The sequence below is a fragment of the Pleurodeles waltl genome, chromosome 6 (assembly GCF_031143425.1).
Source record: "Pleurodeles waltl isolate 20211129_DDA chromosome 6, aPleWal1.hap1.20221129, whole genome shotgun sequence".
NCBI lineage: Eukaryota > Metazoa > Chordata > Amphibia > Caudata > Salamandridae > Pleurodeles > Pleurodeles waltl.
This window is the reverse complement of record NC_090445.1, coordinates 659,785,878-659,813,603: the sequence shown is the minus strand read 5'-3', so window position 1 is coordinate 659,813,603 and position 27,726 is coordinate 659,785,878. Positions and strand designations below refer to the sequence as shown.

Here is a 27,726-nt window from a genome sequence, read left to right as displayed (position 1 = left end):
CGTCCCCTGCTGCTGCGACAGAAGATCTGCCCGAAGAGGCAGTGAGTGGAGGATCGATGGACATGCTCAATAGCTCTGGATACCACACTCTTCAAGCCCAGTCCGGAGCCACCAAGATAACTTGGGCCCGGTCGTACTTGATTTTCTTGAAAACTCTGGGCAGAACAGGGATAGGCGGGAAGGAGGACGGAGTTCCACTCAAGATGAAAAGCTTCTCCGAGCGAGTGCCGCCTTGGAAACTCCAATGCGCAAAATAGCTGACATTGAGCGTTCTCTACAGAGGCGACCAGATCTAACCAAGGCTCTCCCCACTTGAGAAAGACTTTGAACCACCTCTGGATGGAGACTCCATTTGTGATCGACAGTGCGTCGGCGGCTGGGTTTGTCTGCTCTGGCGTTGAGAGCCCACCAGATGTTGAACCATCAGGGTAATGCCCTGATGTTCCAGCCATGTCCAGAGGCGTAGTGCCTCCTGACAAAGGGTCCAGGACCGTACCCCGCCTTGTTTGTTGGAGTACCACATGGCGGTAGTGTTGTCCATGAACACCTGCATTACTTTCCCTTTGAGAGAGGGAAGGAATGCCTTCAACGCAAGCCTGATCGCCCGGAGCTCCAGCATATTTATGTGGAGTCCCTACTCCGCCAGAGACCTCTGAACTCCGCCCCTCCCATGTGGCCGCCCCACCCCAGAAGTGACACATCTGTCACTATAGAGATCTGGGTGGGGAAGGGAGAGGGATCTGCCGTTGACCCAATCAGGATTCGAAAGCCACCACTGCAGGTCTTTCACAGTCCCCTCCGAGATCTGGACCATGTCCGAGAGATTCCCCTGATGCTGCGCCCACTGGAACTTCAAGCCCCACTGCAGAGCCAGCATAAGTGTCCTGCAAGTCCAGCGCTACCATCCAGTCTCCTGGGTCCAAGGCAGACAGAACCTGAGCCAGGGTGAGCATTTTGAACCTCTCCTTCTTGAGGAAGTAGTTCAGGTCCCGAAGTTCTAGGATAGGACGCAAGCCTTTGTCCTTCTTTGGTATAAGAAAGTAGCGGGAAAAACAACCACAACCTACTTCTGGCACAGGGACCCTTTCTATAGCCCCCTTGGGGAACCCTTGGACTCTGTGCACACTATTTCTTACTTTGAAATAGTATATACAGAGCCAACTTCCTACAGTAGCTCAAGGCCAAGGACCTCAGCCGCCGTACTAACTACCATACTATAGGTAGCTCCCTCCGGCGTAGCCACGGTAGGAGGAGACAACATGCCAGCGTCAGGAGAAGTATCCAGACCACTGGCTTCGCCCAAGTCCTGTGCCCAGTCCATAATAGGGTCATCCTGGTATTCATAAGGGTCCAGGGATCCCTCCAATTCCTCCCCGTATTCGTACCCATAGGAAAATGGGTCTGAATCCGACCTCTGGCGAATAGGGCCCACCGAAGCTGATGGCGGCGTTGGCCTACCCCGCTCCGACTGAGTCGTCAGCTATGAGAATTGGGTCGATGTAGATAGTGGACACTACCGACGTCGGGAGAGTCGATAATCGACCCGGCGCCAGGGAAGGTCTCGATGGTGCGACGGGCGTCGGTGCGGATCCGTGCACAGATCTGGAGGTGACCTCAGTGGCCAGGGCCAAAGCCGTCGGCGCGGAACCCGAAGGCCCCTCAGCCAAACCCCTTGGGCCTGAAGGCACCGTATCGGGGTCGGCACGCCCAAAGATGAGGCGCATGGCCTCGTAAAACTAAGTTGGGCGGGGGTTGCTCCGGCTCCGGGAAACCCGGGGAAGCGCAGAGTCGACCCAGACGTAGGCTCGAAGATGGATGCCTAGTGCATGGACGCTCGTCCTGTGTCACTTCGGCCGAGCGACTGGTTGAAGTCGGAGAGCAATGGGACTTTAGACTTTTTCTTCTTCTTACCTTGACCCGAGGATTTCGAAGATGAGTGGTGATGACTCTGCAACTGATCGAGACCTTCCTCTCGAGTGAGACCGGGACCTACGCGGAGTTGAGTGCCAGGCCGCCATTAGCTTTAGGGACTGCTCCCTCAAAGCCTTCGGGTGCATGGCCCGACACTCTGAGCACGACTTCGGGACGGGGTCGAGCTCGAGGGACCACAGGCAAACGCAATGAGGATCCGTCACCGACATCATCCCATGGCAGTCCTCACACAGCTTGAACCCGGTCTTCGGGGACATCTTCGATGCACGAAGGTCGCAGAATAGTCTAGGGTAGCTCTCTCCGGATCAGCGCGTGGCGTGGAAAGAAAAGAACGGACATCACTGTGCGAGGGCGGCGTTTATCTACTACTCCCGACTTCATCACGGTGACCACGACGCCTGCGGAGTTGACCGACGCCACCTACCGACGCGCAAGGGTATTGCTCAAAGAAAAATCTCCAGATCCAGTCTGGCGCCTAGGGGAAAATTCTAAGGTAAGGAATCTGCAACTAGAAGTCTCTATCAGATAAAATGTATTCTCTAGGTTTATCACCATCAATGTGCTTTAACATAATACAAATGTGCTCATTCCCCATCTGCCAACATGATAACGTTTTGATGACTATTCAAGCCTTAGAGGCTGAACATTTGTGAGCCTGTGAAACACTGACCTCTTCTCCTTCAGGCTGCTGGCAGTCTGGAGCAGGGCAAACCGCATCCTCATCATCAGAATCATCACCCTCTGAATATGACAAGTCCCCTGAACTGGAGTGTGACTCACTGAGCACTGGCACCTCATGGAGCTGTTCCTCAGGAGTATCCAGTCTGTTCATGTTCAAATCCTTTGACTGATTTAATTTTATTTTTTTGGGCGCAACCATCCTCTTCACTCTATGCTTTTTGCCAAAGAAGTGTCGGCGTTCATGTTGTCGTTTTAGTTTTCTTTCCACACTAGTGAGAACGTCTTTAATTGCACACTCAATCTGTAACGAATAGTGTAAATGATGTGTAAATTAACAAATGTGAAGATTTCATGTATATTTTTAACATTTTCACAGAGCCGCAGCAAATTGAATAGAAATACAGAAATTGGCCACATAAGAATACACCTGAATGTTAAAGTTAAATCTGCTATCCAAGTTAGCACTGTTCCACACTGTGTTTTCCAGATTTCAATTTTCAATAACCTTTACAGGTTCGCTAGAAGGTTACTTATAAGGAACACTGGAAATCTACAAAAAGACTGCTTAAAAGCAAAACATCCAAGATAATTTAATGTGTGTAACAAACCAGAATTCTTGCTTACTTGTTAGGCAGCAAACTTCTGTGAAGGCTGTAGGAAAGTCACTCTTTTTGGCATGGTTTCCCCCACTTTTTGCCTGCTATCAGTATGATTAGACTATTTTCTCTGGGATCCTGTTTCCCAGGACCCCAGTGATTTATGCTTTCTCCCTCTAAATTTGGTTGCCTAGGACTTTGCAAACTCCACAATTGGCATACTGGTGCCTCCTTATAAGTCCCTTGTATATGGTACTTAGGAACCCAGGGCACTGAGGCATGAGGGGCTCCCACAGGCTGCAGCATTTATTGTGCCACCCATGGGAGCCCATGCAAAATGTGTCTGCAGGCCTGCCATTGCAGCCTGCGTGAAAAGGTGAATGCACCAGGTCACTGGGCCTATTACAGGCCCCCCTAGCCCAGAGGGCAGGGTGCAGGTTCCTGTGTGTGAAGGAACTTCTGCCTCTGGTATCCAGGGCATTGAGGTACCAGGGGATCCCCATGGGCTGCAGCATGTATTATGCCACCCATGGGGAGCCCATGCGGAATTTACTGTACGCCTGCTGTTTCAGTCTGCATGAAAGGGTGCAGACTCCCCTTTTCACTACAGGTCACAGCACCAGGCCACTGTAAGTCACCCCTATGGCAGGCCTCCTAGACCGGAGGGCAGGATGCAAGTACCTGTGAGTGAGGGCCCCCTTGCACTAGCAGAGGTGCCCCCACAAACTCCAGTGCCATTTTCACAGACTTCGTGGGCGCGGGGATGCCATTTTATGCGTGTACTGGACATAGGTCACTAAATAGGTCACTACATATGTCCAGCTACATAATGGTACCTTCAAACCTAGGCATGTTTGGTATCAAACATGTTGTAATCATACCCCAATACTGTTGCCAGTATTGAAAGTATGATTCCATGCGCTCTGGGGGCTCCTTAGAGGACCACCAGCAAGCTCCTACCAGTCTTCCAGGGTTTTCCAGGCAGCCCAAGCTGCTGCCACCCATCAGAGAGGTTTCTGCTCTCCTGCTGTTTGAACAGCTCAAACCTGGGAAGGCAGAACAAAGGATTTCCTTTGGGAGAAGAAGGCAACATGCTCCTCCTTTGGAAATCGGTGTTACATGGCTTGGGAGGGGTAGCCTCCCCAAGCCACTGGTATGCTTTGAAGGGCACATTTGGTGACCTCCTTGCGTAAACCAGAGACCTCCAGTACCTGCTCTAGTGCGAAACTGGACAATGGAAAGGGGAGTGACTACTACCCTGTCCATCACCACCCCAGGGGTGGTGCCCAAAGCTCCGCCAGAGGTCTCCTTGATTCTGCCATCTTGAATCCAAGGTGGGCAGAGGCCTCTGGGATCATCTGAGTGGCCAGGTCAGGCAGGTCACGCCAGAATCCCCTCCTGATAGGTGGTCAACTCCCTAGTTGACCAATTCCCCCCTTCCAGGGCTACTTAGGTCCTCCCTCTTGGGTGGGTCCTCAGATCCTTCGGCAAGACTCCAGTAGGACTCCTCTGCACAGTTTACTTCGACTTCTGGTCAATGGAACCGCAACCGGACCCCACAGGAACCTACACTCTGCAGCAACCATCATGACTTTGTCCAGCAACTTTGTTTCTCTGGCACCTTCGAGCAACTGCAACGTTTCCCCAGCTTTGCAGCCCCTGAGGGCAGCAGGTCTTCATTTTGCAGAAGAAGCAAGCAGGAATCTACCTTAGAGTGAAGGAGTCACTCCCCTCCATCCGCAGGCACCAATTGCTATGAGAACCAGCTGTGTGGATCTCCTCTCATTCTGAGCTGCGTGGATCCTGCATCACGGGTGGTGGTCTGGAATGGTACCCTTGGTCCTCTCTGCCAGCTGTTCAACTTTGGTGAAGGTAAGCCCTTGCTTTCCCACGCAGGACACGCAGGGGAGGGGGTCACAATCCTATCCCTATTGGGGGAATCCTCCATCTGCAAGATGGAGGATTTCTAAAAGTTAGAGTCACTTCAGCTCAGGACACCTTAGGGGCTGTCCTGACTGGCCAGTGACGACTCCTTGTTATTCTCATTATTTCCTCCGGCCTTGCCACCAAAAGTGGGGCTGGAACAAAGGGGGTGAGCCTTTGAGGCTCACCGCCAGGTGTTACAGCTCCTGCCTGGGGGAGGTGTTAGCATCTCCACCCAGAGCAGGCTTTGTTACTGGCCTCAGAGTGACAGAGGCACTCTCCCCATGGGGCCAGCAACATGTCTCGAGTGTGGCAGGCTGCTAGAACCAGTCAGCCTACTAAGGTAGTTGGTTAAAGTTTCAGGGGGCACCTCTAAGGTGCCCTCTGGGGTGTATTTTACAATAAAATGTACACTGGCATCAGTGTGCATTTATTGTGCTGAGAAGTTTGATACCAAATTTCCCAGTTTTCAGTGTAGCCATTATGGTGCTGTGGAGTTCGTGTTTGACAGACTCCCAGACCATATACTCTTATGGCTACCCTGCACTTACAATGTCTAAGGTATTGCTTAGACACTGTAGGGGCACAGTGCTCATGCACTGGTGCCCTCACCTATGGTATAGTGCACCCTGCCTTAGGGCTGTAAGGCCTGCTAGAGGGGTGACTTATCTATACTGCATAGGCAGTGTGAGGTTGGCATGGCACCATGAGGGGAGTGCCATGTCGACTTACTCGTTTTGTCCTCACCAGCACACACAAGCTGGCAAGCAGTGTGTCTGTGCTGAGTGAGGGGTCCCCAGGGTGGCATAAGATATGCTGCAGCCCTCAGAAACCTTCCCTGGCATCAGGGCCCTGAGTACCAGGGGTACCAGTTACAAGGGACTTACCTGGATGCCAGGGTGTGCCAATTGTGGATACAAAAGTACAGGTTAGGGAAAGAACACTGGTGCTGGGGCCTGGTTGGCAGGCCTCAGCACACTTTCAATTCAAAACATAGCATCAGCAAAGGCAAAAAGTCAGGGGGTAACCATGCCAAGGAGGCATTTCCTTACAACCAGTAACTTACGTCTTTCCTCCTGGTTGCCAGGGGGTACTCCAGTACTTACCTTTGGGGTTTCCTAGTACCTCCAGGTCCCCTCTACCGATTCCAACTTATTGGGTGGGGACCTGACCTTTGCATTCCTCTTTCTTAGTATATGGTTTGGTCTCCTTCTAGGCCTTCAGTATTGCCTATTGCTTTTCACTGTTTTCTATTACTTTTTATGTCTATTTCCTGATTGTTACTGTACACATACAGTGTGTTCACTTAACTCCTATTGGAGAGCTGTCTATCTAGTATTTTAGTACTTGTGTTGCTAAAATAAACTACCTTTATTTTTCTAACACTGTGTTGTTCTTTCATGTGTGCAAGTGCTGTGTGACTACAGTGCCATTGCATGAACTTTGCATGTCTCCTAGATAAGTCTTGGCTGCTCATCCACAGCTACCTCTAGAGAGCCTGGCTTCTAAACACGACCTACACTTCACTAATAAGGGGATACCTGGACCTAGTATAATGTGACAATACCATAGGCACTCGCCACACACCAGGCCAGCTTCCTCCAGGTTAGGCCAGGCAGGTGACCTGCCCGACCCCCCCTTGATAGGTGGGTCACTGCAGAGAGTGGCTAACCCCCTTTTAGAGTTACTTAAGGGCTCCCTCATGGGTGGGTCCTTAGATTCATCAAGCAAGTCTCTAGAAGGAACTCTCTGAGACATCTTCTGCCCCTGGCCTCTGGAACCACTGCTCGTCTTCGCCTGGAACCAGACAACTCTGCTTTTGGTGGAAAGGCTCCCACTGCAATATTGTTTCTCCGGAACCTTCAACATCCAAGGCTGTGCATCCTTAGGAAGCAGAAGGAATCTCCCTTGGACTGAAGGTGTAACTCCCCTGCAACCCAAGGCACCTCAAGGCATTGTTGACCAATTGTTGGGGTTTGCTGTCTCTGGACATCTGATGAGCCTGCTTCAAAGGTGGAAAGTATGTGGCCGCCTCCTCTGGGTCCTGGTTGTCTTCTATTCAAGTTGGGAGACTGCAGGTCCTTGCTTTTGCCACTGGACTGGCACCCCTGTGCACCACGATTGTTGCATTTGCCAAGGCTTGTTGACTCTTCCTTTGGGAGATCTTCCACCTCCAAGATGCCCCGGCCCCCAGCACACTACAAACTGAAGATCAGCTCCTGTCAACCAACCTCTGCGACATGGGACTTCTGTTTTGCTGGGCTGGTAAAGCCTCCTTGTAACTCCCTGTTTCTAGCACCTGTGGGACACTTGTGGGGGCTCCATGGACTTCTGTTGGCCTTCTTGTGTGCCAGCTCTGACTCCCCCTCCTTGGTAGAGTCTCCTGGACCCTGCTGGTCCCCACAACTTTACAAACTTCTCTTCTGCTTCTATTTGCACCTGCTAGTGCTTTTTGGTGACCTGGCTGGTCACTGACCCTCCTGCAATCTGGTGACTATCGAGGGACAGCTTGTAGGTGACTCCTAGGATTTTCATCAACTCCTAGACCCTGCAGCTGGACTTATTCCACCAACTTGCAGGAACTTCATCTTCAGGTGGGTGAGCATTGCCACCTGCTCCACCTGGGCACCTCCGAGAGTGCTGGATTCTGTCCCCTTCCTTTGCAGGTACTCCATGTCCAAAAACCATCCCTGAGTTCCACCAGCCTGGTCCACGGGTCATGACAGCAGCTGGACAATCCAAGGCATCCACAACCTTCAGAGAGAGTCCCTCCTCCCCTCTGCATGCAGGTCCCTGGTGTAGATATTCCTGTCTTCTGGGTACTGTGAGGTAGGGGGCACTCTCCATCCATCCTCTTACCAGCTGGTTTCGTCAGGGTTGCAGAGGTCACCTACTATACTTACTTCTGGTGTTTCTAACTGGCCTCAGCCCCTAGCTATTCATCACACTTACCTTAGTTGGAGTCCCACTTTCACATTCCACCTTTTGAGTATATGGTTTGGCTCGTCCATAGTGCCCTGTATATTTCTATGCTATTGTTGCTGGTTATTTTATGTGTATAATTGTAGGCAGTATCTCCAAAGGGAGGTACACCAATGGTAGTATTGCTGTAACGACGTATCCTTTATTTTTGCAACACCTGTGTGGTTCTTTCTTGTGACTAAGTTATTGCCTGTGGTATTGCAAGGGATTTACATTCTTCCTGAATAAGCTTTAGCTGCTCACCTCTGCTACCCCTAGAGAGCTTCTGCTATCTGGACACCTGTGCACTATCACTTATGACTGCCTGTGCTAAATATAGGGGGCCAAACCTTAGGTGAACACCATAAACCGAGCCAGACGCCTACATTGGTGATGCAGGGGTGGAATAACACACCTGCAGTGCTTTACCACTTGCTCAGCAGTGACGTATTATAGGAAAGATCACTGCCAACTATTGGTTACATGCTGCACTAGTAACTGCAGAAAATCCTAACATTTTACCTGATTAGTCAGGTGTCTAGCATAGCCTGTTCTTGAAGCCTTTGAATTAGAGTAGGTAAGTGAAGCACACACACTAATCTTGTACCATGTCTACAGTTGAGTGGGCAGCCCAGACTCAGTAGTCTAGGCTTGAGGGCCTGATGTTCAAGGAACTCAGGACCCTCTGTACAGCTAGAAAACTTAAGACAGGAAAAACCCTAACAAAGCAATTCTCTTGGACCTCCTTATTCAGAATGACATTCAGAATTCCGATAGCGTGAGAGAATTAGATGAGGGTGAACCCCCAGTGTTGGAAAAGGAGGTAACTGGTACTTCCGCTGACCCCACTGGCCAAGACCATGAGGGTGATCAGGAAAATCTTGACACTGCAGGGAGTTGCGTTGGTAGCACAAGGGAGGTTCATAGCAGTAGGCCCACTTTTACTCCCCCCAGGGTAAGTAAAGAGTCCCCAAGAGGAGTGTATCTGCCTCATCCTCAGTCTACCTTGCCTTAACTTCTGCTGTAGGCTCCATCCACTCCAGCTCTGATGAGGGATCCCTAGATAGGGGGTTCAGTTTGCTGAGACTTGAGAAGGCCAAGCTCGAGTTGAAACAACAGCAGCTGCCTCTAGAGAGAGAGGCCCTAGAGAGTAAGAGAATAAAGTTGGGGTTAGAACCCCAAAGTGGCAGCATAAGAGAGTCAGGGAAGATTCCTTCGATTCCAGGAATGTCAGCAGGATAGTCCCCCCACCTTACAAGGCTGGGGATGCCATCAACTAGTTGATGACTGCTTTAGAGAGGGCCTGTAAGGTACAGAGGATCCCTTTGAGGCAGTGGGCAGCTATCCTGTGGCTAACCTTTGCAGACAAAGGCAGTGACAAACTTTTGACTGTAAGGGAGGAAGATGCAGATAGCTACCAGGTCTTGAAGGAGGCTCTGGTTGATGGGTTTGGGCTCACAACGGAGGAGTATAGAATTAAGTTCAGAGAAACTCAGAATGAGTCCTCCCAAGACTGGGTAGATTTTGTGGACTGTGCGGTTAAGGTCCTGGAAGCCTAGTGTAAGGAAATGCCTCCTTGGCATGGTTACCCCCTGACTTTTTGCCTTTGCTGATGCCAAGTTATGATTTGAAAGTGTGCTGGGACCCTGCTAACAGGCCCCAGCACCAGGGTTCTTTCCCTAAACTGTACCTTTGTCTCCACAATTGGCACAACCCTGGCACCCAGGTGGGTCCCTTGTAACTGGTAGCCCGGGTACCACGGGCCCTGATGCCTGGGAAGGTCTCTAAGGGCTGCAGCATGTATTATGCCACCCTTGGGACCCCTCACTCAGCACATACACACTGCTTGCCAGCTTGTGTGTAATGGTGGCGAGAAAATGACGAAGTCGACATGGCACTCCCCTCAGAGTGCCATGCCAACGTCACACTGCCTGTGGCATAGGTAAGTCACCCCTCTAGAAGGCCTTAGAGCCCTAAGGCAGGGTGCACTATACCACAGGTGAGGGCATATGTGCATGGGCACTATGCCCTTACAGTGTCTAAGCAAAACCTTAGACATTGTAAGTGCAGGGTAGCCATAAGAGTATATGGTCTGGGAGTCTGTCAAACACGAACTCCACAGCACAATAATGTCTACACTGAAAACTGGGAAGTTTGGTATCAAACGTCTCAGCACAATAAATGCACACTGATGCCAGTGTACATTTTATTGTGAAATACACCCAGAGGGCATCTTAGAGATGTCCCCTGAAAACATACCTGACTTCCAGTGTGGGCTGACTAGTTTCTGCCAGCCTGCCACACACCAGACATGTTGCTGGCCACATGGGGAGAGCGCCTTTGTCACTCTGTGGCCAGGAACAAAGCCTGTACTGGGTGGAGGTGCTTCTCACCTCCCCCTGCAGGAACTGTAACACCTGGCGGTGAGCCTCAAAGGCTCACCCCCTTTGTTACAGCGCCACAGGGCATCCCAGCTAGTGGAGATGCCCGCCCCTCCGGCTACTGTCCCCACTTTTTGGGGCAAGGCTGGAGAAGATAATGAGGAAAACAAGGAGGAGTCACCCCCCAGTCAGGACAGCCCCTAAGGTGTCCTGAGCTGAGGTGACTCTTACTTTTAGAAATCCTCCATCTTGTAGAAGGAGGATTCCCCCAATAGGATTAGGGATATGCCCTCCTCCCCACAGGGAGGAGGCACAACGAGAGTGTAGCCACCCTCAAGGACAGTAGCCATTGGCTACTGCCCTCCCTGACCTAAACACACCCCTAAATTTAGTATTTAGGGGCTCCCAGAACCGAGGAAGATAGATTCCTCCAACCTAAAGAAGAACGACTGCTGACCTGAAGCCCTGCAGTGAAGACAGAGACGACAATTGATTTGGCCCAAGCCCCACCGGCCTGTCTCCCTACTTCGAAGAAAACTGCAACAGCAACGCATCCAACAGGGTCCAGTGACCTCTGAAGCCTCAGAGGACTAACCTGCATCTAAAGGACCAAGAAGCTCCCAAGAACAGCGGCCCTGTTCAACAAACTGCAACTTTCTGCAACAAAGAAGCAACTTTTAAAGACTACACGTTTCCCGCCGGAAGCGTGAGACTTTCCACTCTGCACCCGACGCCCCCGGCTCGACCTGTGGAAAACTAACACTACAGAGAGGACTCCCCGGCGACAGAGCCCGTGAGTAGCCAGAGCTGACCCCCCCGAACCCCCACAGCGACGCCTGCAGAGGAAATCCAGAGGCTCCCCCTGACCGCGACTGCCTGTAACAAGGAACCCGATGCCTGGAACCAGCACTGCACCCGCAGCCCCCAGGACCTGAAGGAACCGAACTCCAGTGCAGGAGCGACCCCCAGGCGACCCTCTGCCTAGCCCAGGTGGTGGCTACCCCGAGGAGCCCCCCCTGTGCCTGCCTGCGTTGTTGAAGAGACACCCGGGTCTCCCCATTGATTCCTATCAGAAACACGACGCCTGTTTGCACTCTGCACCCGGCCGCCCCTGTGCCGCTGAGGGTGTACTTTCTGTGCCTGCTTGTGTCCCCCCCCGGTGCCCTACAAAACCCCCCTGGTCTGCCCTCTGAGGAGGTGGGTACTTACCTGCTGGCAGACTGGAACCGGGGCACCCCTATTTCCATTGAAGCCTATGTGTTTTGAGCAGCACTTTGACCTCTGCACCTGACCGGTCCTGAGCTACTGGTGTGGGAACTTTGGGGTTGCCTTGAACCCCCAACGGTGGGCTACCTTGGACCCAACTTTGAACCCTGTAAGTGTTTTACTTACCTGTGAACTAAACGTCTACTTACCTCCCCCAGGAACTGTTGATTTTTGCAGTGTCCACTTTTAAAATAGCTTATTGACATTTTTGTCAAAACTGTACATGCTATTGTGATTATTCAAAGTTCCTAGAATACCTGAGTGAAATACCTTTCATTGGAAGTATTACTTGTAAATCTTGAACCTGCGGTTCTTAAAATAAACTAAGAAGAAAAATGTCACTTACCCAGTGTACATCTGTTCGTGGCATTAGTCACTGCAGATTCACATGTTGTGCATAGTCCGCCGTCTGGTGTTGGGTCGGAGTGTTACAAGTTGTTTTTGTTCGAAGAAGTCTTTTCGAGTCCCGAGACCGAGGGACTCCTCCTCCTTTGTTCCATTGCGCATGGGTGTCGACTCCATGTTAGATTGTTTTCCCCGCAGAGGGTGAGGTAGGAGTTGTGTATGTTAGTAATAGTGCCCATGATATCAAACATACCAGTCTTCAGTGAAACCATCATAGAGCTGTGGAGTCTAATGACAAGATCCCAGTTCATGCACTTAATATGGCCCCACTGCTCTTACAATGTATAAGAATTGACATATTGCTCATGCAGCTATGCCCTCACCTGTGGTATAGTGCAACTTGCCTTAAGGCTGTAAGGCCTGCTAGAGGGGTGACTTACCTATGCTACAGGCAGTGGTTTGTGGTCATGGCACCCTGGGAGGGATGCCATGCCGACTTTACCTTTTTCTCCCCACCAACATACACAATCTGCAGTGGCAGTGTGCATGTGTTTGGTGAGGGGTCCATTAGGGTGGCACAATACATGCTGCAGTCCCTAGGTATTCTCCCTGGCCACAGAGCCCTTGATATCACTGGTACCTTTTACAAGGGACTTAGCTGTGTGCCAGGGGTGTGCCAATTATGGAAACAATGGTACAGTTTAGAGAAAGAACACTGGTGCCTGGTTAGCATTATCCAAGCACACACTCAATCAAATTAGCATAAATATCAGGCAAAAAGTGTGTGTGGGGTGGGGGGAGATAACCATACCAAAATGTGCACTTTCCTACATATTCCACAGCCAGGCAGAGAAAGAATGGTTAAGCAAGAAAATGCCCACTCTAAAAGTGGCATTTTTAAACCTACATTTAAAAACCTACTAAACCAAAAGATGTATTTTTAACTTTTGAGTTCAGAGACCTGAAATTCCGTATCTGTATCTCCCCTCAAAGGGAAATTATACAAAATATATTTCAAGGCAATCCTTGTGTTATCCTATGGAGAGATAGGTCTTGTAATAGTAAAAACAGACTTTAGCAGTGTTTCACTATAAGGACATGTAAAGCACATAAGTATGTGTCCTAACTTTTAAATACATTGCACCCTGCCCACGGGGCTGCCTTTGGCCTACTTTAGGGGTAACTTACATGTAGTAAAAGGGAAGGCTTGGGCCTGGCAAGTGGGTGCACTTGCCAGGTCAAAATGGCAGTTAAAACTGCACACACAGGCACTGCAATGGCAGGCCTGAGACATGTTTGCAGGGCTGTTCATGTGGGTGGCACAATCAGTGCTTCGGGCTCACTAGTAGCATTTGATTTGCAGGCCCTGGGCACAGCCGGTGAACTATACTAGGGGCTTACTGGTAAATCCAATATGTGAGTCATGGATAAACCAATCACCAATACCATTTAGACAGAGAGCACTTGCACTTTAGCACTGGTCAGCAGTGGCAAAGTGCAAAGACCTAAAAACAGCAAAAATGAAATGCAGCATAGGATCAAAAACAAGACGTCAAAGCAAACTGTTTGGGGATAACCCTGCAAAAAGGTCAATTTCCAACGCACATTGACGTCAAGGTCTTCTTCATAGAAAAACAACTTGCAAAACTCCAGACCCAGCACTACATGAGGAGGAATGCAGAGCATGTGTATTTACATCCACACATGCCATCAAACTACAACTTTATTGTCACTTCTTTAGATACAACTGTCATTTGCCCCTTAATGTTTTTCTGTTCTTTGTTGGCCACTATATGGTAGCAAAAGATATCTGAAGACAGCTCAAAGTGTGTGCCTCTGTTAGAGTGGTATGATTACAGAGATGACACCTAATAATCACCTTGACAGTAATCTTCTTTAGAAAAACGTCTGAAAATTCACTGCCTAATCACTAGACAGGAGTCTGCACCCCACAAAGTTCTATACCAGATTCATACTTTAAAAACATATTTACCATGTCCTTAAAATGTTCTGAGATAAGTCATACATTTTTCTGACACACACTCGTTGGTGGTCAACAGACAATGTTTGGCTGGGTGCTGGGGGTAGACAGATAGATGGCTGGGAGGAGCCGAGAGGTCAAGGAAATATATAATTCAGTGCTTCGCCATTGTGCTTCCAACATAAAAGGTCAACAGCAAAGGATAAATAGACATTTCCAAAGCACTCCATGAAATAAAAACACTAGTTGGTACCTCTCCTTGTTGTGGACCACGTTCCTCAATGCACTCAACTGGGTTCTTCTCACTGGGGATCCATAAGGAAGAAATGTGCTTTGACTGCTCAGCGAATTGTTGCTGCTGTTGCATGAATAAAATATGGTACAGCTCCTGTATTTCTGGTAGAGAGACCTGCAGTGATTGGGCTTCCATCAGCACTTCTTCTAGTTCTGCACTAAGACCTACAATGATATCAGTTAACACTCTGGTAATGACAGACCGTATGAGACAGTTTGTGTATTACAATACGTTTATAATTCTCTTGCGATATTAAAGAACCGGAAAACACCAGGTGCTAAATACTTCTTCCATCAATAAATATGGTTAAAGCCTTCAGCACAGACTACAATAAAAAACACTTAGATAAAACATTCAGTATTTCAGCAATCTTATGCATGTGTGATATACTGTAATTCCACATTTTATATGGGTTTATTAGGGCAACTGACTCAAATTCAAATATTACGCTTGTATTGTGTTTTCTTTTTTTTTTTTTTTTTTTTTAACAGCCCATTTTATAAACTAAAACAAGATGCACTTGCTTACCTCAATGAATGCATTTATGGTTTTATATTCAACCCAAATAAAAATGACTACCAATATTAACCAATGAGACCACCAAACAGAAGAACCGATTCAATGACACTGATGCTTCAATGTCAATGCAGTTTTCCAAAAACGGATTCCGATGCACCAATGTCAAACGACGTAATAGAGGAGTACCTCAATGTCCAATGTTACAATGGCATACACAATGCTCGACACTGAGCATGCTCTTACTATGGCAGTTCTTAACATCGAAAGTGAGTGACAGCTCTTCTACCAGACTTCTCAGGGGCATGTTTCTTCTTAGACCGCCACTTTTGGAAATCTTTGGAGACATCAGATAGAGCAATGATGGAAGCATACTCCTAGTGCTAATTCAATATTTCTGAGGGCCACAAAGCAAAATTTTCTGCTTGTCTTAAGTGTCTTCCAGAACATTTTCCGGCAGTGCTGGCAGGCTTCAGAATAATGATTCTCAGGTACACAGAAGGAGAGGTCAAGATAATCAGTTTTTTCTTTTTGTGCCAAAGGCATTGGAATGTTGTGGGGGGGGGGGAAAGCAACTCCTGCCAGGAATTTCTCGCAAAACACTCAAAAGAGCAAATTACATTGAATGAGATGTTTTATGTAAGGTTTCCAAAGCAGAAAAACAGGCAGAGTTCAGTGCACCAGGTTGCTGTTAACAAGAGTCAGGAAGAAGATGTCCATGCTGCAAAACTGACAAAAGCCACTGGCAGAGCACAATGGTATACTGCAAAACTGATTAAACATGCAATGTGCCTTTTCTCGTCAATGGGTTCTGCAGCCTTTCTGTATAAACTGGTCTGCTTTTCAATTTTATTTTTCTTTAAAAAAGGTTTGATCAAAACCTTCATTACAGGTTTTTTTTTTTTTTTAAGGTACAGTTAATTTCTTTTTTAAGTAAAGAACAAGTTAATTACCTTCGGTAACGCATTATCTGGTAGAAGCAATATCTAGCTGAATATTCCTTACTTCTGTATTTCCCAAGCGACAGACAGGAGCCGGAAGATTTTTGTGTGAGCAATATCCCTGCATGCTGTCTTGTGGCTTTGGTCAGTTCCGCGTGGCATCATCAGCGCTGGAAGTGATGTTGCGGTCACTTTATATAGGCACCACCTAGGTGCACGGACGTCAGTTACTTTTCACCACTTTCCACGCCAGAAGCGCAGATTCTTGAAGTGAACTGACAAATGTGTGTCCAAACTAGGGTCCTGAAAAGGAGCATCCCTGAACCTAGAAATCTGTTCACAGAGCAAGGAGGCGTGGGTGCGTCTGTAAGGAATCTTCAGCTAGATAAAGTCTCTACCAGATAATGCGTTACTGAAGGTAATTAACTTGTAGACCTTTCTGTACAATATTTAACACATTTTTGCTATCTGTAGGCGTACACCGTCTTGGTGGAGAGATGCCTGGCTGCCAGAATAACATCACAGACTTTGGGAGGAAGGTTACAAGCTTCTCACCTCCCCCTGCAGGAACTGTAACACCTTGCGGTGAGCCTCAAAGGCTCACCCCTCTTGTTACAGTGCCCCAGGGCATCCGAGCTAGTGGAGATGCCCGCCCCTCCAGCCACTGCCCCCACTTTTGGGGGCAAGGCTGGAAGGGATAATGAGAAAAACAAGGAGGAGTCACCCACCAGTCAGGACAGCCCCTAAGGTGTCCTGAGCTGAGGTGACCCCTGCGCCTTGAGAAATCCTCCATCTTGAGTTTGGAGGATTCCCCCAATAGGATTGGGGATGTGCCCCCCTCCTTACAGGGAGGAGGCACAAACAGGGTGTAGCCACCCTCAAGGACAGTAGCCATTGGCTACTGCCCTCCCAGACCTAAACACACTCCCTAAATTCAGTATTAAGGGGCGCCCCAGATCCCAGGAAATCAGATTCCTGCAACCTGAAGAAAGAAGGACTGCTGACCTACAAGCCTGCAGAGAAGGAGTGTAGGAAGTTGGCTCTGTAAGCACCATTTCAAAGTAAGGAATAGTATGCACAGAGTCCAAGGGTTCCCCTTAGAGGTAAGATAGTGGCAAAAAGAGATAATACTAATGCTTTATTTTGTGGTAGTGTGGTCGAGCAGTAGGCTTATCAAAGGAGTAGTGTTAAGCATTTGTTGTACATACACACAGGCAATAAATGAGGAACACACACTCAGAAACAATTCCAGGCCAATAGGTTTTTGTTATAGAAACATATCTTTTCTTAGTTTATTTTTAAGAACCACAGGTTCAAATTCTACATGTAATATCTCATTTGAAAGGTATTGCAGGTAAGTACTTTAGGAACTTTGAATAATCACAATAGCATATATACTTTTTACATAAAACACATTTAGCGGTTTTAAAAGTGGACACAGTGCAATTTTCACAGTTCCTGGGGGAGGTAAAGTAATGTTAGTTTTTGCAGGTAAGTAAACCACCTACGGGGTTAAGATTGGGGTCCAAGGTAGCCCACCGTTGGGGGTTCAGAGCAACCCCAAAGTCACCACACCAGCAGCTCAGGGCCGGTCAGGTGCAGAGTTCAAAGTGGTGCCCAAAACGCATAGGCTTCAATGGAGAGAAGGGGGGTGCCCCAGTTCCGGTCTGCCAGCAGGTAAGTACCCGCGTCTTCGGAGGGCAGACCAGGGGGGTTTTGTAGGGCACCAGGGGGGGGGGGGGGGGGGGGGGGGGGGACACAAGTCCACACAAAAAGTACACCCTCAGCAGTGCGGGGGTGGCCGGGTGCAGTGTGCAAACAAGCGTCGGGTTTCCAATGGGAGTCAATGGGAGACCAAGGGGTCTCTTCAGCGGTGCAGGCAGGCAAGGGGGGGGGGGGCTCCTCGGGGTAGCCACCACCTGGGCAAGGGAGAGGGCCTCCTGGGGGTCACTCCTGCACTGGAGTTCCGATCCTTCAGGTGCTGGGGCTGCGGGTGCAGGGTCTTTTCCAGCCGTCGGGATTTTAGAGTCAGGCAGTCGCAGTCAGGGGGACCCTCGGGATTCCCTCTGCAGGCGTCGCTGTGGGGGCTTAGGGGGGACAATGAAAATGTCACTTACCCAGTGTACATCTGTTCGTGGCATCAGTCGCTGAAGATTCACATGTTGTGCATAGCCCGCCATCTGGTGTTGGGTCGGAGTGTTACAAGTTGTTTTTCTTCGAAGAAGTCTTTCGAGTCATGGGACCGAGGGACTCCTCCTCTTTGTCTCCATTGCGCATGGGCGTCGACTCCATCTTCGATTGTTTTCCCCGCAGAGGGTGAGGTAGGAGTTGTTTGTTAGTAATAGTGCCCATGCAATGGAGTGAATAAGTATGTATTTATTTAAGATTTAATATATTTACAAATGTACAAAGTTGAAGCTACCTTCCAAACGGCTACAGGCTCCCGGGGAGGTGGGTGGGCACATGTGAATCTTCAGCGACTGATGCCACGAACAGATGTACACTGGGTAAGTGACATTTTCAGTTCAATGGCATCTGTCGCTGTAGATACACATGTTGTGCATAGACTAGTAAGCAGTTATCTCCCCAAAAGCGGTGGCTCAGCCTGAAGGAGTGGAAGTAGTCTGAAATAAGGTTCTTAGTACGGCTTGACCTACTGTGGCTTGTTGTGCGGATAGCACGTCTACACAGTAGTGCTTGGTAAATGTGTGAGGCGTAGACCATGTGGGTGCCTTACATATTTCGTGCATTGGAATATTCCCTAGGAAGGCCATGGTAGCGCCTTTCTTTCTGGTTGAGTGTGCCCTTGGTGTAATGGGCAGTTGTCTTTTTGCTTTAAGGTAGCAGATTTGGATGCACTTAACTATCCATCTGGCTATACCCTGTTTCGATATTGGGTTTCCTGCGTGAGGTTTTTGAAATGCAATAAACAGTTGTTTAGTTTTTCTGATGTTTTTAGTTCTGTCGATGTAGTACATTAGTGCTCTTTTGACGTCTAATGTATGTAGTGCCCTTTCAGCTATGGAATCTGGCTGTGGGAAGAACACTGGTAGCTCTACCGTCTGATTTAGGTGGAACGGTGAAATAACCTTTGGCAAAAATTTAGGATTGGTCCTTAGGACTACCTTATTTTTGTGTAGTTGGATAAAAGGTTCTTGTATTGTAAACGCCTGAATTTCACTTACTCTTCTTAGAGATGTGATGGCGATGAGAAATGCAACTTTCCAGGTTAGGAATTGTATTTCGCAAGAATGCATAGGTTCAAAGGGTTGACCTATGAGTCTTGTTAAGACGATGTTGAGGTTCCATGAAGGAACGGGTGGTGTCCTTGGTGGTAGAATTATTTTGAGGCCTTCCATAAACGCTTTAATGACAGGTATCCTAAATAGTGAAGTTGAATGGGTAATCTGCAGGTATGCAGATATTGCTGCGAGGTGTATTTTAATGGAAGAGAAGGCCTGGTTCGATTTTTGTGAGTGTAGTAAGTAACCCACTACATCCTTTGGAGATGCGTGTAATGGTTGAATTTGATTATGATGGCAGTAGCAAACAAACCTTTTCCATTTGCTTGCATAGCAGTGTCTAGTGGATGGTCTTCTAGCTTGCTTTATGACTTCCATACATTCTTGTGTGAGGTTTAAGTGTCTGAATTCTAGGATTTCAAGAGCCAGATTGCTAGATTCAGCGATGCTGGGCTTGGATGCCTGATCTGTTGTTTGTGTTGTGTTAACAGATCTGGCCTGTTGGGCAACTTGACGTGGGGTACTACTGATAGGTCTAGCAGTGTTGTGTACCATGGTTGCCTTGCCCATGTTGGTGCTATCAGTATGAGTTTGAGTTTGTTTTGACTCAATTTGTTTACTAGATATGGAAGGAGAGGGAGAGGGGGAAAAGCGTACGCAAATATCCCTGACCAGTTCATCCATAGGGCATTGCCTTGAGACTGCCTGTGTGGGTATCTGGATGCGAAGTTTTGGCATTTTGCGTTCTCCTTTGTTGCAAATAAGTCTATTTGAGGTGTTCCCCAACGTTTGAAGTAAGTGTTTAGAATTTGGGGGTGAATTTCCCATTCGTGGACCTGTTGGTGATCTCGAGAGAGATTGTCTGCAAGTTGATTCTGGATCCCTGGAATAAACTGTGCTATTAGGCGAATGTGGTTGTGAATTGCCCATTGCCATATTTTTTGTGCCAGAAGGCACAGCTGTGTCGAGTGTGTCCCCCCCCCTGTTTGTTTAGATAATACATTGTTGTCCGTTTTGACAAGAATGTATTTGTGAGTTATGATTGGTTGAAATGCTTTTAAATGCTTTGAAAACTGCTAGTAGTTCGAGGTGATTTATATGCAGCTTTCTTTGATGTACATCCCATTGTCCTTGTATGCTGTGTTGATTGAGGTGTGCTCCCCACCCTGTCATGGAAGCATCTGTTGTTATCACGTATTGTGGCACTGGGTCTTGGAAAGGCCGCCCTTTGTTTAAATTTATATTGTTCCACCATAGAAGCGAGAGGTATGTTAGGCGGTCTATTAACACCAGATCTAGAAGGCGACCCTGTGCTTGTGACCATTGTGATGCTAGGCACTGTTGTAAGGGCCTCATATGTAGTCTTGCGTTCGGGACAATGGCTATGCATGAGGACATCATGCCTAGGAGTTGTAATATCATCTTTGCCTGTATTTTTTGTGTTGGATACATGCGTTGTATAATCTTTTGGAAATTTTGAACCCTTTGTGGACTTGGAGTGGCTATTCCCCTCGTTGTGTCTATTGTCGCTCCTAGGTATTGTTGTACTTTGCACGGCAGAATGTGTGATTTCGCATAGTTGATGGTGAAACCGAGTTTGTAGAGGGTTTGTATGACCTGATCTGTGTGGTGTGAGCACCCTGTCAGTGAGTCGGTCTTGATTAGCCAGTCGTCTAGATACGGGAATCCGTGTATTTGCTGCCTTCTGATGTGTGCAGCCACTACTGCTAGGCATTTTGTGAAGACTCTTGGTGCAGTTGTTAAACCGAACGGCAATACTTTGAATTGGTAATGTATTCCTTTGAATACGAACCTTAGGTATTTCCTGTGCGACGGATGTATTGGTATGTGGAAATACGCGTCTTTGAGATCTAAGGTTGTCATGTAATCTTGTTGCTTTAGCAATGGTAACACTTCCTGTAGCGTGACCATGTGAAAGTGTTCCGATTTGATGTATGTGTTTAGCGTTCTGAGGTCTAGGATTGGTCTCAGTGTTTTGTCCTTCTTTGGTATTAGAAAGTACAGTGAGTAAACCCCTGTATTTGTTTGTGTATCTGGTACCAGTTCTATTGCGTTCTTTTGCAGTAATGCTTGAACTTCTATTTCTAGGAGGTCCGAATGTTGTTTTGATATATTCTGTGTTTTTGGTGGTATGTTTGGAGGGATTTGTAGAAATTCTATGCAATAACCATGTTGGATAATTGCTAAGACCCAAGTGTCTGTTGTTATTTTCTCCCACTCTTGGTAATACTGACTTATTCTTCCCCCCACTGGTGTTGTGTGGAGGGGATGAGTGACGTGTGAGTCACTGTTTGGTTGTAGGTGTTTTGGGGCCTTGAAATTTTCCCCTGCTTCTAGGGAATTGTCCCCCTCTGTATTGGCCCTGAAAGCCTCCCCTTTGGTACTGTCCCTGGTAGGTGGACGGTGTTGAATGTGAGGTACTGGCTTGTGTGGCTTGACCCCGAAACGCCCCTCTAAAGGTTGTCTTGCGGAAGGTGTTGAAAGTGCCTCTGCTCTGCGGGGAGTAGAGCGCGCCCATGGCTTTTGCAGTGTCAGTGTCCTTTTTTAGCTTCTCAATTGCCGTGTCCACTTCAGGTCCGAACAATTGTTGCTCATTGATTGGCATATTGAGCACCGCCTGCTGTATCTCTGGTTTAAAACCAGATGTTCGTAGCCACGCGTGCCTTCGTATGGTTACTGCCGTGTTAATTGTTCTTGCTGCTGTGTCCGCTGCGTCCATAGAGGAGCGTATCTGGTTATTGGAGATGTTTTGGCCCTCCTCAACCACTTGTTTCGCCCTCTTTTGTAGTTCTGTGGGTAGATGCTCAATGAGGTGTTGCATCTCATCCCAGTGGGCTCTGTCATATCGCGCTAGGAGCGCTTGAGAGTTAGCGATGCGCCACTGGTTTGCAGCCTGTACTGCGACCCTTTTACCGGCTGCATCGAACTTGCGGCTCTCCTTATCTGGGGGTGGTGCATCGCCCGATGTGTGTGAGTTTGCTCTCTTGCGAGCTGCCCCTACCACGACCGAATCTGGTGGCAGTTGTGAGGTGATGAAAGCTGGGTCTGTGGGAGGTGCTTTATATTTCTTTTCCACCCTTGGTGTTATTGCCCTACTCTTGACAGGCTCTTTGAATATGTCCTTTGCGTGCCTTAGCATTCCTGGGAGCATAGGCAGGCTTTGGTAGGTGCTATGTGTGGAAGAGAGGGTGTTGAAGAGGAAGTCATCCTCGACAGGCTCCGAGTGTAGAGACACGTTGTGGAACTCTGCTGCTCTAGCCACCACTTGTGAATATGCTGTGCTGTCTTCTGGTGGTGAGGGCTTTGTAGGATACGCCTCTGGACTGTTGTCCGACACTGGGGCGTCGTATAAGTCCCAAGCATCTTGGTCCTGGTCACCTTGGCTTAAGGTGGTGTGAGCCGGTGAATGTGACGGAGTCTGTGCCGGTGAAATGTGAGCTACAGGTGGAGGAGAGGGTGGCGGAGTTACCTTCTTCACCAGTTTTGTTTGTGGTGCTTGTTCTTGTTGGAATTCAAGTCTCCTCTTCCTCCTAATAGGGGGAAGGGTGCTTATTTTCCCTGTTCCACTCTGTATAAAAATCCGTTTTTGAGTGTGGTCCACCTCGGTGGATTGTAATTCCTCCTCGAATCTATGCTTTCGCATTTGAGAGGACAGTGATTGTTCCTCTGAATAGGAACCGGTAGTTGGCTCGGTTGCGGGTCGTTTTGGCACCGAAACTATGTCCACGCTCTTTTTCGGCTCCGAGGCGACTTTTCTCTTTTTCGGAGTCGAACCCTCTCGGCGTCGATCCTCCTCGGTGCCGCTGTCTCTGCGTCGAGCAGCTTCGGCTCCGCTATCTCGGAGTCGATCTTTGTCGGCAGCACTATCTCGGTCCCGAGATGGCTGGGTGCCTGTGTCTCGACCCGAGTCGGACGATCTCGGCACTATTTCGGCCTTCTTCGGTGCTGATGGTCGGTCACCGATTTTATGGGTTGAGCCATGGCCTGATGGCAGTGGCGTCCCCTGGGCCTTGTCAGTTTTCTTATGTGCTATCTTCGACGTCTTACTCACTGTTTCATGGTCGTCGAATTCGTCCGAGTCCGATTCATGGATCGAGAAGGCTTCTACTTCTTCTTGTTCCTCTAAATCTCGGTGTCCTGTCGGCGTGGACGCCATTTGCAGTCTTCTGGCTCGGCGGTCACGGAGCGTTTTTCGGGACCGGAACGCACGACCGGCCTCACAAGTTTCTTCCCTGTGCTCGGGCGACAGGCACAGGTTACAGACCGAATGTTGGTCTGTATATGGGTATTTGTTGTGGCATTTAGGACAGAATCGGAACGGGGTCCGTTCCATCAGCGTCGATGTCACACGCGGTCGGGCCGACCAGGCCCCGACGGAGGATCGAAAACTACCCCGAAGGGCAACGGAGATGTTATCATATCGATTCGATGTCGATGCTATCTAACCCGATCCCGAACGCAACAATACCGACGCAATTTTCCGATTTTAGAGCTAACTTTCCGTTCCGAAACCCGGAGCGAAAGGAACACGTCCGAACCCGATGGCGGAAAGAAAACAATCGAAGATGGAGTCGACGCCCATGCGCAATGGAGACAAAGAGGAGGAGTCACTCGGTCCCGTGACTCGAAAGACTTCTTCGAAGAAAAACAACTTGTAACACTCCGACCCAACACCAGATGGCGGGCTATGCACAACATGTGTATCTACAGCGACAGATGCCATCGAACCTTTGGTTACTCACAGTCTCGGAGTCGCCGGAGGGTCCTCCCTGAGGTGTTGTTTCTTCACCAGTCGAGTCGGGGTCGCCGGGTGCAGTGTTGCAAGTCTCACGCTTCTTGCGGGGATTGTAGGGGTTTTTAAATCTGCTCCTCTGGATACAAAGTTGCAGTCTTTGTTGAACAGAGCCGCTGTTCTCGGGAGTTTCTTGGTCTCTTGGAAGCAGGGCAGTCCTCTGAGGATTCAGAGGTCGCTGGTCCCAGGGAAAGCATCGCTGGAGCAGTTTTCTTTTGAAGGCAGGAGACAGGCCGGTAGGATTGGGGCCAAAGCAGTTGGTGTCTTCTTTCTTCTTCTGCAGGGGTTTTTCAGCTCAGCAGTCCTCTTCTTCTGTAAGTTGCAGGAATCTAAATTCTTAGGTTCAGGGAAGCCCTTAAATACTAAATTTAAGGGCATGTTTAGGTCTGGGGGGTTAGTAGCCAATGGCTACTAGCCCCAAGTGTGGGTACACCCTCTTTGTGATTCCTCCCAAGGGGAGAGGGTCACACTCCTATCCCTATTGGAGGAGTCCTCCATCTGCAAGATGGAGGATTTCTAAAAGTTAGAGCCACTTCAGCTCAGGACACCTTAGGGGCTGTCCTGACTGGCCAGTGACTCCTCCTTGTTATTCTCATTATTTCCTCTGGCCTTGCCGCCAAAAGTGGGTCCGTGACTGGAGGGGGCGGGCAACTCCACTAACTGGAGTGCCCTATGGTGCTGGAACAAAGGGGGTGAGCCTTTGAGGCTCACCGCCAGGTGTTACAGCTCCTGCCTGGGGGAGGTGATAGCATCTCCACCCAGTGCAGGCTTTGTTACTGGCCTCAGAGTGACAAAGGCACTCTCCCCATGGGGCCAGCAACATGTCTCGAGTGTGGCAGGCTGCTAAAACCAGTCAGCCTACACGGGTAGTTGGTTAAGGTTTCGGGGGACACCTCTAAGGTGCCCTCTGGGGTGTATTTCACAATAAAATGTACACTGGCATCAGTGTGCATTTATTGTGCTGAGAAGTTTGATACCAAACTTCCCAGTTTTCAGTGTAGCCATTATGGTGCTGTGGAGTTCGTGTTTGACAAACTCCCAGACCATATACTCTTATGGCTACCCTGCACTTACAATGTCTAAGGTTTTGCTTAGACACTGTAGGGGCACAGTGCTCATGCACTAGTGCCCTCACCTATGGTATAGTGCACCCTGCCTTAGGGCTGTAAGGCCTGCTAGAGGGGTGACTTATCTATACTGCATAGGCAGTGTGAGGTTGGCATGGCACCCTGAAGGGAGTGCCATGTCGACTTACTCGTTTTGTCCTCACCAGCACACACAAGCTGGCAAGCAGTGTGTCTGTGCTGAGTGAGGGGTCCCCAGGGTGGCATAAGATATGCTGCAGCCCTTAGAGACCTTCCCTGGCATCAGGGCCCTTGGTACCAGGGGTACCAGTTACAAGGGACTTACCTGGATGCCAGAGTGTGCCAATTGTGTAAAACAAAAGTACAGGTTAGGGAAAGAGCACTGGTGCTGGGGCCTGGTTAGCAGGCCTCAGCACACTTTCAAATCAAAACATAGCATCAGCAAAGGCAAAAAGTCAGGGGGTAACCATGCCAAGGAGGCATTTCCTTACAAGGAGGAAGCCGACAACTGATTTTGCCCCAGCCCTACCGGCCTGTCTCCAACTTCAAAAACCTGCTCCAGCGACGCATCCGACAGGGACCAGCAACCTCTGAAGCCTCATAGGACTGCCCTGGACTACAGGACCAAGAAACTCCAGTGAACAGCGGCTCTGTTCAAAACCTGCAACTTCTTAGCAACAAAGAAGCATCTTTCAAAGACTTCACGTTTCCCGCCGGAAGCGTGAGACTTCACACACTGCACCCGACGCCCTCGGCTCTACCTGCAGAAAACCAACACCTCAGGGATGACTCCATGGCAACTGCGAGCCCGTGAGTAACCAGAGACAACCCCCCTGAGTCACCACAGCGACGCCTGCAGAGAGAATCCAGAGGCTCCCCCTGACTGCGACTGCCTGTAACAAGGGACCCGACGCCTGGAACCAACACTGCACCCGCAGCCCCAGGACCTGAAGGAACCGAACCTCAGTGTAAGAGCGACCCCCCAGATGACCCTCTGCCTAGCCCAGGTGGTGGCTGTCCCAAGAAGCACCCCCCTGTGCCTGCCTGCAATGCTAGAGTGACCCCCGGGTCCCTCCATTATTTTCTATACAAAACCCAACGCCTGCTTTGCTCACGGAACCCGGCCACCCCTGTGCGCTGAGAGTGTACTTTGTGGGCCTTCTCATGTCCCGCCCGGTGCTCTACAAAACCCCCCTGGTCTGCCCCCCGAGGACACAGGTCTTACCTGCTGGCAGACTAGAACCGGAGCACCACTGTTCTCCATAGGTGCCTATGTGTTTTGGGCACCTCTTTGACCTCTGCACCTGACCGGCCCTGAGCTGCTGGTGTGGTAACTTTGGGGTTGCCCTGAACCCCCAACGGTGGGCTGCCTATGCCCAGGAAACTAAACTTGTAAGTACCTTACTTACCTCACAATCTAACCAATACTTACCTCCCCCAGGAACTGTTGATTTCTGCACGGTCTACTTTTAAAATAGCTTATTGCCATTTTAACAAAAACTGTATGTTATTGCTCTATTTCAAAGTTCCTAACTTACCTGTATGGAGTACCTTGCATTTTATGTATTTACTTCAAATCTTGAAATTGTAGTTCTAAAAATAAACTAAGAAAATGTATTTTTCGATATAAAAACCTATTGGCCCGGAGTAAGTCGGAGTGTGTGCTCCTCATTTATTGCCTGTGTGTGTATAACAAATGCTTAATACTACCCTCTGATAAGCCTACTGCTCGACCACACTACCACAAAATAGAGCATTAGAATTATCTAATTTTACCACTATCTTACCTCTAAGAGGAACCCTTGGACTCTGTGAACACCATTTCTTACTTTGAAATAGTATATACAGAGCCAATTTCCTACAGATAAGTTATACAGTTTTTGAAATATTGGCTATTATCTGGGTTAAAAGTTGACAGTGCAATTTTCAGAAACAGTGCCGGGGGGAAGAAAAGTTAGATCGATTTGCAGAGTACAACACATACAGACAGTTCCAGTCTCTGGCGGTTAGTTAGTGCACAGGTTGGGGTTCAAGTTAACCCCAAACACCCACCATCAGCAACACAGGGGCCGCCGGATGCAGAGGTCAAAGTGGAGGCAAAATTAACATGGCCTTCTATGGAAACTGGGGGTACTCTGTTTCAGATCTGCAGGCAGTTAAGTACCTGCATCTTCGGCGGGCAGGCCTGGAGGTTTAGAGTAGCACTGAGGGGACCACAAATAGGCACTAAACATACACCCTCAGCAGCTCTGGGGCGGCCGGGTGCAGGGTGCAAACACGGCGTCTGGTCTCCAATGATTCTCTATGAGGGGACCTCCGGGCTCACTCAGAGGCTGCAGGCAAGGTCCAGGAGGTCATCTTGGGTAAACCAAAGGCTGGACAGGGAGGAGGACCACCCGCTGAACACTGCTGCACCGGAGTTAGAGTTCTCCAAGGCCTGGGGACTGCGGCTGCAGTGGTCTTTTAGGCATTGCTATCTTTGTCGAGAGCGTTCGCGGTCGGGGGGGGGGGGGGTCCTCAGGATTCCCTTTGCAGGTGTCATGGTGGAGAGGTCAACCCAGGGTGGGTACTTGCTCACAATCACCCGGGGATCCTCTCTAGCTGGTTGGGTCACCTGGACACGGGCGGTGGGCGTCGGGTGGTCAGGACTCACGCATTCGGAGTGGGGCTGGAGTCCTTGGTTGTTGTTTCCTCTTGGACAGGGCTGCTGTCCACGGGAGTTCGTGGTCCTTCTGGTTGCAGAGCAGTCATCTGAAGCTTGGCAGAGG

General features: G+C 49.2%; 1 protein-coding gene across 4 annotated transcripts in view; it reads right to left on the bottom strand.

Moving 5' to 3' along the window:
• Nucleotides 1-27,726, bottom strand: part of KDM5B (lysine demethylase 5B) — a 768,574-nt gene that overhangs the window by 21,764 nt on the left and 719,084 nt on the right. For all 4 annotated transcript variants that reach the window (XM_069239028.1, XM_069239026.1, XM_069239029.1 and 1 more), the window contains 2 exons: nt 14,320-14,525; nt 2,603-2,914 (listed from right to left, as the gene is read on the bottom strand). In XM_069239028.1, coding sequence (XP_069095129.1) covers nt 2,603-2,914; nt 14,320-14,525 — 518 coding nt within the window. The remainder of the gene's footprint in view (nt 1-2,602; nt 2,915-14,319; nt 14,526-27,726) is intronic.